Here is a 14,668-nt window from a genome sequence, read left to right on the forward strand (position 1 = left end):
CCTCCTTCATCAGGGCCTCAGGGACCCAGAGTCAACCACATATGAGTGTGAGCTGAGGCTCCTCATTTCCCTTCTGCATCTTCACTAGTAAATCAAATACATTATCCACTGAAAGACACGCACATAAATAAACAAAACTGAACTTGGCTAATAATCTGCTGTTTACTCAGATTTCTATCTGTGCATAATGACCTCGTCTTTTCATGGGAGTCTGTGGGTGTCTGCATCAGTGGGGTTGCTGCTTCAGAATATAAGCTCTTATGGAGCAGGGTCTGTTAGGGTGTTGCCCATCCTGTAATTCACTTGTTACAGACCTACATGCCTTGGGGTGCATAATAAATATTTCTCCATGAGGAGGATCCTAGGGTTATAAATAGGCAGTTCAACAGGGGGTGGTCTCAACTGCTTTGCTGTGTTATGAAGACTGCCACTGTCAGCTTGACCACAGCCTAGGAGGTTGCACTGTTCAGAGTTTGAGTAAGCCAAAAGACGTGAAGCCAGTCCCATGGCTCACTTGGCTTGGATCAGTCACGTTGACAAACAGTGAAGCACCTGATTGCAATTCAAATACTCCTCCCAAATGAGTGGACTGTTGGCCGCAAGGTTTGGAGGAACTGTGGCTGGTTGCCGCCCTCAGTAAGATTCTCTCAGATTCACTTGAGGACTTCAGACAGAGGCTGACTATAAATGGAGCTTGACTCAAAGCTTCCCGGTTGGAACAGAAGGTAACTTGGGTGTAGACATAATAGAGTCCTTCTCTTTTAACAGTCAGCTGTTTCCCATTTTCAAGGGTTACCAAGTTGTTGCTCATGGTGTAATATCCTTTTTTGGCCCACTGTAGAACTGAAAAAAGAGAAAATTCTGGTTAAGGGCAAGCAAGAACATGGTTCACATTCTAATTGGAAATAGCTTTGTGTAGGAATGGATTCTCAAGGCTCCTTCCAGCCCTCAGAGTTATGGAGGAATTGTGGATAACAAATTAGCATGGGCTTTAGAGTCAGAGCTGGATTTCAGTGCTAGCTTTCTTCAACCTTGGACAAGTCACTTAATCTCCCTGAGCCTCAGTTCCTCATTGGCAATGTGGAGCTGATATTAAAACAAACACATTTCAGAAACTTGTGGAGATTAAATAAAGTAACAGTTCACAGTGAGTTTCCTTGTCTTTTTAGTTCTTAAAAGCCAATTTTCCCTTGGATTTAAGAAAGTGCAAGTGATTTCAAAATTCCACATCATGAATTATGCATACCAAATTATTCAGACAAAATCATTGCTAATATTAACATGGATACCTTGCTTGCCTTGAATTTCATAAAGTCAAAGAGCTGTTACCCTACCTAGCTCTGCCTTAGCTCAGAGAAAAGCCCCTGTTTCTTCCTAGCTGATCATGTAGCAAAACCGACCTGCCTCCCACAGCAAGGACTAAAATTAGGCAAGGAAGTATGAAAATAAACTGTGTGTTCATTTCACTATGTGCATTTTGATCTCCCATTGTAGTGGGTGCCACCAACTTGAAAGTGCCTGTATTCTTGTGGCTAAGCCAGAGTACCCACCAACCATGTGCCATTTTCTCTGCTGAGATGTTGAGTGGGTTCAAAGTAGTATATGTGCCCAACTTCAAATCTCAGCTCCCACAGAGAGCTAGATTGGCTAACAGGGGGTGGGGGTTGAGGAAAAGTGAAAGTATTGATGCATTTGCTTCCTTGAGCATTTTTTTAAAAGTCCTATTCAGTGGTCTTAGGTCTATCAGGGCACTAGACTCTATCTTTAAGACTCATCCTTAGGGGCTGAGGCTCAGTGGTAGAGCACTTGCCTAGCATGTATGAGGCACTGGGTTCAATCCTCAGCACCACATATAAACATATAAAATAAAGATCCGTTGAAAACTAAACAATATTAAAAAAAAGACTCATCCTCAGGTAAGAGAGAGGTATACTAAAATGCCTGACATTTTTAGGTTCCCCCCCCAACAAAAAAACTTTGGAAATTATGCTTCCCATATGATGTTTTCACTTTGGGACCATTCAGAAAAAGGGACGGGTTCTCTATCTTTTATTCCATTTTGTTCACTTTGTTAATTCTTTATTTTAGTCCTTGCTGAAAGATGTAAGTCAAGTCTACAGCAGTGTGACTGGGTAGGAATGAGAAATTGGAGACTGGGATGGAGAGGGATGTTATTGTCTTCCCATTTGACCCCCTGCAGAACTACTTGATATAGACTTTAAGATATTGTAGGACTGATATCAGTCATGAGACTTTGGGGAGAGTCTGAATTCCAGGAAATATATCCAAGAGCAAAAATTTAGGTATAGGTGGACAAAGACTAGCAGGAGATGATTTTAAGAGGTTTCTCTGTTGCTGTCATGTAATCCAAAAGAGAAGGTGTCATGTGAATGGCTTCCATGGGCATAACAATGTAGTTACAATGTAGTTGTGATGTTCTCCATTAAGTGTATTTTCTGAGAAAGGGACATCTGATAGAATTATTAACTATTATAGGAATAACTGATATTAATTAGGGACTTTATGTCACTCTTTTGACATCTAAATCACAATGAGGTAAGCTAAGTAGTGGCACCTTTCAGTGGTATAGCATAATTTGACAGCATAACTTTCTTTCACATTAGCTGACTTGATACTCAAAGTCACCCTGTCAAGTAGGTAAGGCAGGAAACTGCTGCATAGTTAAAGGAACTTGCCTAACGCCACTCACCACTAAGTGGTGGTCATGGTTCTTGAATCCCATTGTTCAAAAGCTCTCTATCAGGTGCTTTTATTTCCATACCATGATCCATGATAACCATGTATATACATGGTCCACTGAGAAGCCCAAGCTGCCTCAGCAATAAGACAGTGTCTTCCTCTCTTTCTTTCAGTCTCTGTTTTTGTCACATGCGTGCTCACACGTGTGAGTGCTCTCTCTCTCTCTTTAGAACTCCATTCCAGAGCAATCTGCTGAAATTTTCAAAGACTGCTCTGATGCTCTTGCCTTTATGTAGATGGGGGATTTTATGCTAGCGTACGTGTTTCCATCATTTATCAGATGCGACACATTCTCTAACATCAGCTTTTGCAAGGTACAGATTTGGGAAAAAATCTAAGGGCTAGAATGATAGCAGAACATATATGGAAATAAAATCATTCAGAGTTGAAAAGATCACAGTATGTCGTCTGTTGTTACTTCATTGGAAAATCTAACGTCTTGGCACCTATTGATCTTTACAGAATGATTTTACCTTTAATTTCCCTGAGGTTGGCCCCAGTGAGGCTGGGGTTAATCATACAGGGATTGACAGAAGACAGAAAAGACCCCCTGAGGCCCATTTACACATAGTGAAGAGGGGTTAGGAGGAGGGATGCTCCCAGGCAGGAGGTCACTACATGCCATCTCTTCTATGCTGTCAGAATAATGGTCCCTCCACCCAGTAATTCATCATTTAGAATCAGCCATTGAGCAAGAACATAATGAGAACATGGGGACTGCTTCCCATCTCCCTTTGTCCCTCTAAGTCCCATCTGTGCATTTGAGCTCACTTTGAAGACAAAGGACAGCATTTGAGGTGTATGAGTAGGTTTGTAAATTGGGCCCCAGAGGAAGAGGGGAGCCTCATCATTAGGCTGCATTGCTTCTATATCCCAGTTTTCCCCCTTGAGTGGCTGGTGCTCAGATGCTATGGGACTTACCAGATGCTGTTTTACTGGCCTCACTTACAACATGTACAGCAATTTGTGGATTCTGATCACCTGAAATGAAACCAAAAGCAAACTGTCAGGCCAAGAAAATATGAAACTGCTCATAGGACTATATGGTGCAGTTTCTACAAGTGTGTCACAGAGACTATGCTAAAACAGATTATAAAAAAGAATGATTATGTGGTCTGAAATTCTTCCCACTGAAGGAAAAGTTGGTTTCTAATATCAATAATTAAACTAGAAATTTTTCACTGATTTCATTCTCCTAATAGTTGTTCAATACTGAATTCCAATTGACACAGACTTAAAGAGGCTAAAATACTTTCTTCATTAAGCCTAATTTGAATCTTGCTTTTAGGAACAACTCACACAATGGGGGTTTCAGTGGGTCCCAAAGTTGTGTCTGCAGACTTTGCTAGTAAGATGCTTATTGAGTCTGATTTGGTCAAGAAACTGGCTAAACTATTGGATTTTTCTCTGTTTCTCATGTAGAAAGCCTTGCTCCTTAATTAGATGTGCTGGTCTTGAAAGTACAAAGGCTGTCTGGAAGTTTCTTTTTTTCCAGTTATATGTGTGGTGCTGGGCACTTTGAAGGTACCCTGCAAATGTTGACATCAAACTGCATGACCTGAAAGGCCAGTTTGGTTAAGTTTATGATTTTCCTGAAGACTACAAGGCAGCATCCACATGAACTGTTTTCTCAAATTTCACTGTAATTAACATACAACATGGTACCACTCAACCTATCTTGTAGTCATTCTGAGGATGAAACTTCCATGGGAATCAGATGACTCTTTAGCATACCAACCAATGGTTAAGGCTCTGAGTACTCTTTTTGTGTCAGAAAATAGTATCTATGTCTCTATTTATATGCATTTCTTCATGTGTTTTAGATTTGCACAAGCTATAGCATTTTAGTCACCAACTTTGTTATATACTAGTCTCTCTGGCAATACTCTCTCCTGCTTCAGTTGCTCAAGTCATGTCAGGTATTATTGTGCTGCTTTGGGGGTGCTATAGTCTAAAAGGAACAGGTAAAAGTGGGTGTTTCCAGAAAAGGAGGTAACTAGAAGAGGAAAAAGCCTAGAAACTGTTGTCAGAGGAATACTAGAAGACACAGAGTATTTTAAACCAGAAAATAAAAAACCCAATCAAAGTACAGGGGCCATATTTGTTGTCTTCCATATCTAGACAGTTGGTTAGTTTAGCCCCAAAGAGCAGAACTGGGTTCAGTGAGTGGAAACTACTGGAACTAAATTCAACTCAAGAGGATGAAAGACTTCTGTTGAGTAGTATATTAAACTTACCACAATTATTAGAGCTGTTCAGAGGTAGACCAGGCCATCTTATGAGGTAGAAGCTACCTCATACCTAGGCATGTTTGAACAGGGACCTGATAGTGTCCCCTTTTATTTTTTACTAAAAGAGATTTATATTCTGGGGATTGTGCTAGATTTGAGAACCATCATGGTCCCTTCCTAACCCTAGATGTTCAGGATACTCTGAGTTCAAGCATAGGACAAAAATTAGAATGCTGTCACACTATCATTTTTGGATTCTAGAAGCTCTACTGGCTACTGTCCCCGATGAAAAAATTGTTATCATTGGGTGATCGATGCCGCCTTTACCAATTGATGGCTTTTTTGTCATCTCATCCTCTGAAGGTGGTACCAGGCTGTATGGTTTTTGAATTAAGAAATTGAATATAATGGGATTTTTCATATTTAGTAGTCATCATTAAAGGAACATACACACCAAGCCTTTCCAAATCAGAGGGACCAGAGAAAGTACCCATTTGTAAATGGTATTTCTGTTTTATTTCCAGGGCTAAAACTTTCCTGATTCATCACTGGGTTGTTCAATATGATCAGCCTCAAACTTCCTTTTACTTTTCACGTGTTCATCAAAATTGGTAAAAAGCAGCTTACCTTTTTGCATTTCAACACTTTCTTTCTTCTTTTCCTCTTTGTTTAACATTATATCCTAAAAGAAGAATCATTGCAAAAGGTTATTTTGACAGGAACTCTGCTGCAGGATTTTAGAAATATAATTGATTTGGTATCCGTCATTACTTTGTAGTCTGTTTCTGGTGAGGATTATCATATAGACAAAGATGCTGTCATTAATTCTATCATACCAATTGGGAGCCCATGGCTCTGACAGATGGGTTGACAAGGCCAGAAATCCCAGGGGAGAATCTGGAAACAAAATCCAGGCCTTATTATCTCCATTCCAGTGCTCTCTCTATACCAGAGGCTGTGGTACTGAGCCTCCCTATGACCCCGACCTCCCTGGCTTTGACAGGTATTGACAAATAATGCTGAATGGAGAGCTGATTCTACCCTGGGAACTTGTAATGGCATATTTTTTAACATAAAGCATAGTGTATATCTATTAGGATAAAATTGGCCTGAAATCTCATAGGAAAAGATAATAAATAATAAATTTAACCTTAAGACAAAAATTCCAGGATATGAAAAGACCTTCAGACATTTTAAATTTTGTTATTCTTGTCAATGGGCTTAAGAGATTCTCTCAGTGGTCATCCTATATGGAGTGTATTTATTTTGAATTTATTTGAATCTGTATTTATTAGGAAAACAGGTCATCTCCCAATGCTGCTTTGTTCAAAGGCAGATACAACACTTAACAGATTTATTTTCACTACAAACTGAAGGGATATTAGAGGTTCTTAAGAAGCCAAAAACAACTGCCATTGACATTGGTTGAAAGATGATCAAGGCCATTTCTGCCATTTTAAAGAGACTGGAACAAAAGGCCTGGGGGGCTTAACTGGCTGATTGGAGGTCACCCAAAGAGTCCAAGGCTTAAACCAAGAGTAGAAACACATTCGCAGGTCTGGCTTGATTTGTTCCATTATTCTATATTAGGAACACAAGTGGGAAGATAATGGTATTTTCCCATCTTCTGATAGTCAAAGTCCTGGGCTTCCTCCCATCTCTGAAATCAATTGCATACAGAGCCCTCCCTTTGCATCCCTCCCCAAGAAGGAATTTGTGTTGCTCCTATTAACTGTTTAGCTGTGGGCTCAGCTCAGTTGCCAGATGTGAGGGCGTAAGTCACAGAGCCCCAAGGAGAACCTGAGTCTCAAAACTCTCACAGGGGCCGCAGGCCTTCAACTTTCCATTTGAGCTGAAGTGGGGCCTCGTGAAAATGCGGCAACAGGAAAATGTTTGCGAGATAACAAGTAAACAAATGACTATTTAGTGTCTTTTAAAAAACTAGAGTGTGATGATCAAGGTTGAGATACTTTTAGGCTAGATGTTTGCATTGGTGTCAGGACCTGGCCAAGATGAAAATGTGAAGTCAGCAAAGTTTGTCTTTTATGCACCCCGCCTTGCCTTTTCGTGAACTTTTCCCAGCCACACTCCCCAGAGCCTCTCTCTCGTTCTCTCTCTCTCTCTCTCTCTCTCTCTCTCTCTCTCTCTCTCTCTCTCTCTCTCTCTCTCCTTCTCTCATCATTTGAACAGAAAGACTTTTTAAAGTTGATTTTCAGAAAATCTAGGAATAGTTATTTCTCTCTTAATTAGAACTCTATGTGGCACATATGGACAGGTTGCCCTTTAACTTGAAAACAAAATGATTTGACTCTTTCAAAGGCATCTCAGGGATTATGTGCAGATAATCATTGAATAGAACATTCTAGCAGGGAGCGAGACAGGTAGTTTTTATGTGAAATTTCTCTTTTCAAAATGATGCCTTCATTTAGCCCTGAGCCCTGAATCCCATTTTCCTCCCAAAGTGACAGCACGGTTACCTGCCTCAGATGATAATGAGTTCCTTGTCAGTAGGCATGCTAAAATAAAGATGGGGTGATCACTTGGTAGGGGTAGTGGAAAAAGACTTATTTTTTCCTTCCTTTCTCCTTTTTGCAGTGCTACAGATTGAACCCAGGGCCTTGTACAGGTCTTTGCTAAGTTGCTGAGACTGGCCTGGAACTTGTGATCCTCCCACATCAGCCCTCTAAATTTCTGGGATTATGGCCCAGCGGATCTGATAATTTCTAAGACTCTGTTAAGCCCTATGACTCAAAGCCCTAAAATTTAAGCTTGTTGCTCTGGACAAGCCAGATTATAGCCTGGAAAGAAAGCCTGCTACCATTAGATGAGAAAACACAAATCCTATCTGAGGTTATTCTGTAGTTGGACTGTTGGATTAAAAAGAGTCCAAAATATTTTTGGAGTGAGAAATTTGGGGGAATTGGTATTTGAAAAGGGGTCAGGCATTGGAGGAGGATTGGGCAGTTGAAGGACTTTGTCAGATGGCTTTGATCAGGGTTCCATACCTGCTACATTTCAGACAAGGGACCTCCTGGGTCTCAACAAGGAGGAGGTCACTGGTTGACTTGCCTGAAAAGGTCTATCTTTTTAAAATACAAAACTTGGAGCTGTTACTTTTTTCATATATGTATAAACAGAGAGATCAAACCAACTGTTTTCCTTACACCTATCCGGTAGTTGGTTTTGGAAGTTTTACAATTCTGATCTGAAATAAGGACACGAGGAATTGGCAGTTCAACTGTAAAACTCTCCATAAGAGAGAGAAGGAAAAACCAACAAGCTGTTCTCACTGCCATTGGAAGGGACTGAGGGCTAATCATATTATTACAGACTGTCAGAGCTGGTAGTGCCCTTGCAGATAATCTGAGCCTTCTCATGTTATACATCAGAAAACAGAGGCCCAGAGAGGTGAAGTCATTAGCTCAAGGCACATAGACTTGGATTATGCTATTTGGATAATTAATAATTTTTTAAATGTGGTTTTATTTACATTTAAATTTGCAATACTTCCCAATACTCTTTGCTAGAAACCTCCAAGAACTGGACAAACCCCAAATTTCCCAATCTGGTTAGTCTTACAGATAAAGGGTTGGAAGTTTCATTTAAAACCTAGTATAGGGGCTGGGGCTGTAGCTCACTGGTACAGCAGTTGCGTAGCACATGTGAGGCACCGGGTTCCATCCTCAGTACCACATAAAAAATAAATAAATAAAATAAGGTATTGTGTCCATCTAAAATTATTTTTAAAATTTCCATAAAACCTAGTGTAAAGAATCTGAAAGTCAGCTACAGATTTGAGCCACATTTTGATCCCCATAGGTGACTCAGGAATAAGCTCTTTGAGTTTTCACTACTGGGTTAAATTATACATTGGTGACAGTACAGGAGGACAAGAATAAATTCTGAAGTCCCTTACTCCCTTATTCAATTACATATTATCTGCATGTGAGAACTAATTCCTGTTGATTTATTCAGGTATCCACTCAACCTGACACAGGGCTGTCCTCAATGTGGTGTGCTGCCTCCTGGACATAACCCCTAAGTGAGCTGAAGGCCAAGGGCACTTGACTCAGTGTTCAGAGAGGGAAATGGGCAGAGAGAATTCCTGATGGTCTGTTTCAGGAAAAAGAGCCATTTGATATTATGTCTGTGATGACCAAAGTAATATAAAAATTCTAGAAGTTCTTATTTTAGGTACCCATTATTGGCCATATCACTAGTGGGTGGCTAATAGCCTTTTGTGTTAAAAGGCTTCAAACCTTCTCTGCCTCTGGCCATGATTGGCTCTACTGGACTGACTTTGTGAGCAAGTGGTATGTTATGAAGTCTGGTTTGATTGGCATGGAAATATGTTTGTTAGGTAGGTAGATATGTTTGTTAGTACCTGGAAGTCCTTCATGGGATAAGTACTAGAGACTGCATCTGTCAGGAATCCCTACTACTCCTGGTATAAGCAACATTCACTTGTGACCTGCCAACATGGCAGCTGCCAATAGTTATTGCTTTCCTGGAAAATGGGGAACAGACTATGGTGCCCAGTGGGAAAACATCAAGGTTTGGGTGGGGAGATACAGAAATGCAAAAAATAGAACTTGGTGTACTTCTTCATCATTTTTTCTCAGTGGCATCAACATGTGTGAGTTACTGAGGATGCATGAATGTGCCCACAAGTATATTTTTTCCCAGAGAGAGCCTTTTTGTTTTTAATCAAGCAGGAATGTACCCATTTCCACCTTTTTTTTTTTTTTCGGTACTAGGGATTGAATTCAGGGGCACTTGACCACTGAGCCACATCCCCAGCCCTATTTTATATTTTATTTAGAGATAGGGAGGGTCTCACTGAGTTGCTTAGCACCTTACTAAAATTGCTGAGGCTGACTTTGAACTTGCAATCCTCCTGCCTCAGCCTCCCATGCTGCTGGGATTACAGGCATATGCCACTGTGCCTGGAAACCAACTTTCCTTTTTTTTAACTTTTTAAAAATATTTTTTTAGTTATAGTTGGACACAATACCTTTATTTTATTTATTTATTTTTATGTGATGCTGAGGATCAAACCCAGTGCCTCACACATGCTAGGTGAGCACTCTACTGCTGAGCCACAACCCCAGCCCATCCAACTTTTCTTTTTAATGTAGGATTTTGGCTTAATTTTTGCTTTTTTTTCATACACACATTCTTATCCATGCAAGTATGTATATATTTTTACATATGTATGTGTATATGTGCATGTGTAGATATAACAAATCTTCAAACTTTCACATTGTCAGATTTCAGTTTCTCAACCTAACAAGTATAGTAAAACTTTTAAATGACTTTTACCAGTAACTGAGTGCATTACCTTGACAAAGCCTTCAAATTGACTTCGGATTTCCTCACAGTTCAGCAAGGATAAAGATCCATCTCCTTTGTTGCATCTCTGTATCGTTTTCATGAATACAAAATCCTCATGAAGATTCCTTTCATCTTCTATCTGTTTTGAAATAACAAGGAGATGAGAAATGTCATTCATTAGAAGAATACAGCTAACAATGCCTGCCTCCACATTCAGTTCCATTATACCAACAAGAGGACATTGAGAAAGCATAAGTGGGGAAGATTATAAATTATTATGTCAGATCATTGCCTTTGGTATTTGCCATTTAAAAATCTGCAAAATCCAGCAATTAAGAAAGCATATTATCTGAAACTGTAGGTAGAATCACAGCTATTCTAATGAACTGTCATTACAAAGTGTATATTTTTCAAAGTACCATAGTTACAATATTGTATAATTGTAATATTTCCCATCAGTCTATAAAATAGTTTCCTGCTGGGCTAATTTACCCACTTTATTTTATTGTTCATGAAGAGGTGCTTTCAAAAGAAGTTAATTTATGATGTGAGTCCATTTTACTTTGATTCTAATTACAATTTTCTTCCTTCATAACTTCAATATTTGTAGAAAATATTTGCATTTTTAAAGAAATTGTTTTTAATCCCCAAAGTTAACAAGATATTTTGTTTTCCAATGTTCTAGTAATTAAATGTATAGAATTCACTTGTGTCATCAACTAATCCTATAGCATTATCTTGTTTTAGGAGCAGATTTCTAAGATTCAGAACAAGATCGAAAGCTGGGCCTATAATCCCAGCCACTCTGGAGGCTGAGGGAGGAGGATCACAAGTTTGAAGCCAGCCTGGGCAACTTAGAGAGAACCTGTCTCAAAATAAAAATAAAAAGGACTGGGGAGGCAGCTCAGTGGTAAAGTGTCCCTGGGTTCAAATCTTCAGCATGAAAACAAACAAACAAATAAAACCCAAGTTAACCAGCAGCTTTGGGGGTCACTAAGAACACACCTGAATGTTATGGAACATTTAAGTCTACCCAGGTCAGTATTTCTCCTTTAAGAGCTAAGCCTATGTCCAGGCATTTGATTGACAGAATCTACCAGACCAAATACAAACAAACGAGCAAGCAGTCCTAGAACCCATCTTTTTTTTTTTTTTCAGCAGTGAAATCTACAATTTGAGTTTTGTAGTAGATTGCCTCAGCCCTCACTACCTCACCTTTTACTGATAGAGAAGTCTGTGACCTTAATTCTAGATGTGCATTCCAAGAGAGGACAGTCAAGGATCCCTGAGAAACTGCAGTCACCCAGGTGCTGTCTAGCTACAGTTGCCACCTCCAGACTTTTAGGAACAACCAGATAATTGATTCATTTTCTCCTAGTCACACTATGATTGGTGTTTTATCAATAGAGCCAATAAGTGGACAAATATATGGAAACAGGAAAACTCCTGTTATTTTTTTCTGAGAATGCAAAACTTCGTGCTAATTTTACTCTTTTTTTCTGTTTCTATAAGCCCAACTGTTTAAGAAGGTAAAACACCTCAGAGGGAAACTGAGCAGCTTGCAACTACAACTGGTGTTTGAAGCATTGTTCAGAGAACACCATTTTTGCTTTTAAAAAAACCCTGCCAATTTAAGCACTTTTCCATGTCTGTGCTAATCTGCAGCACTTTGACTTTTCAGATCAAATTGATTCTCTCCTCCCCTAGATGGAAGTTTAAAAGAAAAAAGTTGTCTCTATCAGAAAAAATTACTTTTCAAATAAAACTTTAGCAAATAATTATAGCTATGCCCACATAGAACTTACTATGTGCAAGGCAACTGTTCTAAGCTCTTTACAAGGTTGGACTCATTTGATCTTAATCAGAGGTAAGAACATGACACTTGACTGAATAGACAACAAACATGCCACAAGGCCAGTAATCAGCTTGGTTTTCTACCATCGACCATCATTTGGTTAGAACTAAAACCAAGCAACCCACAGATCAATAAGAGTTTGAATTAGTTAATAAAGGCTCATGGTTCATCTTACCTTGTCCAACCTTCTATGAAGATACACAGCAAAAAGTGCCGATCCAATCATCTGGGTGATAAGAAAAACAGTAAGTAAACACATAAAAATTTTCATGCTGACAGGCAGTCCAGTGGCCACAGATCGGGGAGTAGGTTGGCTGTACGTTTCGATCATGCTGGGTTAAAATTGAAATGATATCTTCTGACCAAAAAGGTGGCAGAGGCAGCATGAGAAGACTGTCAAAGTGGCCACCTTACTCAGGATTAGTTAAGAGCGCACAATCGTTGCAACCCACACTTCCTGGAAAAAGTGCTTCGTAGTCTTCTCTCCTAGTTAAAAAGTTACGTAAAGGTTTTTTGTTTTTTTTTTTAATTATACCCATATCATTCACTTCCAGGCTTTCCTTTTTGTTAGTAAAGAAGAAACAAGTTTCTTCTTCCATATATTCATTCTTGCCTTGAGATGTCATAGACTTCTTAACAGACAATGGCAGCATTTTCCTATCGCTATCTAACTTTTTGGGTTCACCAGTTTCAAGGAAAGTGACAAATTCATCCACAAGCAATCGACTCATTTCAATTTCAATCTTACTAATATAAAGTGGGAAACTGGTATAAGAAGACAGAAAAAATTGTCAACAAAAGTCTGGATTGATTTTGTGACTGGTGTGCTACTGGCTGATTTCTTCTCAAGACTATTTCTTTACATTTTCAGCTCAATAAAAATCCCAGAAGCTTTGCAAGTCAAGACTACATGGCGTAAAGAAAAAAAAATGAGTTCTAAAAATTACTGAATAAAATTTAGGCAAAAAGGTGATGCAAGAACAATATTATCTTTGTCCAAAGGCAGAGCTAAGTAGGGTCTTTGAGGAAATCAGGCCAAAACTCTGGGACAGAAATTAAAGCAGAAATATTAACTTGGCTTAGCTGTTGCAGGTCTCAATTGCTAATGATGATACAATGGTTCAGAATAATGAAAATAGGCTGCACTTGAGACACCTGGATTCTATTCCTTGCTCTACCAACAAATTGCTATGGACTTTGTAAATCACAAACTTCTGTAGATCTCAGATTCTTCAGACCCAAAGAGGGCACCTGCTTTGTTTATCCCATAGGCTGTTGTGAAGACAGAAAAAAGATGTACACAAAAGAGATTTGAAACATGTTCAGCAATAGGTAGCTCTCATCCCTATTTTTTAAACAATTATTTAGCCTAAAATTTGAGCTTTATAAATCATTGCCTACTCTTTACAGTGGTTTTAAAAAAACATATGAACAACAAACATCAAGTGGCTCATGCCTGTAATCCCAGTGGCTTGGGAGGCTAAGGTAGGAGGATTGCAAGTTCAGGGCCAGCCTCAGCAATGTCAAGGCACTAAGCAACTCAGTGAGATCCTGTCTCTAAATAAAATATAAAATAGGGCTGGGGATGTGGCTCAGTGGCCGAGCATCCCTGAGTTCAATCCCCAGTGCTGCCCCCCAAAAGGCACCTAAAGTTGTGACCATAAATTGAATCATTGAGGTGTGTAGGATTATCTGTTCCTGACTGGCTACTGTGTGCTATCTTAGAAGTCTTCAAACTAAATGCAGTTGCGGTACTCCCTAGCCCACATCCCAACCTTGTCTAGAAAGTGATAAAATTGCTTTGGTGATTCCTATACAATTGTTTTGAGAGACAAATAGAAAACGTAAAAACTGCTCTGATAGGCATGCTCTCTGTGGAATTAGCACCTGCTTTCTTCCCTCCCACGCCCCAGCATCCTGTCCTGGGCCCTGATCTGTGCAGCTAGCTTTTCACTACATTTGCCAAGTAGGTAGCTTCAATGCACATGATGAACTTTGATCAGTCAAGTCAGAGGATTCAGTTCTTAGAGTAGTGACCTTAGTACTGCTGAAGGAAAATTAATATGAGAGCCAAAATGGGCTCAAGGCCTCCTCCAGAGTCAGTTTCATACGATTACAGAATATCAGAGTTGCAAGGTCCCTGTGAAGATCGGTTCAGCCAAGCCCAGAGGAAGAGGATGCTGAAGAGACCACAGAGATGCAATGTCAGGATTTGTTTGTGTGATCAGTTTCAAGAAAGAGTTGTTGTCTAACCTTTCTGGTCTCCTTTGTGATCTCCAACCTTCTTCACTATGACTTCTGCCCATAAATACCACTGAAACTGCTCCTACTATTATTAGCTCAATAATAGTTTGAGTTGCGTAGTTTTTAGAATTCATTTTTAGTGACCACTTTATTATCCTATTGACCTATTATTCTGTTGTTACTCTTCTGAATACACACCACCCTTGAAATCTATACCATAATACACTTTTTTCTTGTTTGCTTC

At 39.5% G+C, this 14,668-nt stretch overlaps 1 protein-coding gene across 1 annotated transcript; it reads right to left on the bottom strand.

The window, feature by feature from the left end:
* Window positions 1-466: 466 nt before the first annotated feature.
* Cd40lg (CD40 ligand) lies at window positions 467-12,617 on the bottom strand. The gene is made up of 5 exons (XM_026392229.2): window positions 12,356-12,617; window positions 10,333-10,464; window positions 5,619-5,673; window positions 3,682-3,741; window positions 467-843 (listed from the first exon to the last, which is right to left on the bottom strand). Exons 1-5 carry the CDS (start codon window positions 12,509-12,511, stop codon window positions 467-469), a joined length of 780 nt encoding a protein of 259 aa, XP_026248014.1. The 5' UTR covers window positions 12,512-12,617.
* Between the last annotated feature and the right edge of the window lie 2,051 nt (window positions 12,618-14,668).

This window comes from Urocitellus parryii, chromosome X (genome assembly GCF_045843805.1).
Source record: "Urocitellus parryii isolate mUroPar1 chromosome X, mUroPar1.hap1, whole genome shotgun sequence".
NCBI lineage: Eukaryota > Metazoa > Chordata > Mammalia > Rodentia > Sciuridae > Urocitellus > Urocitellus parryii.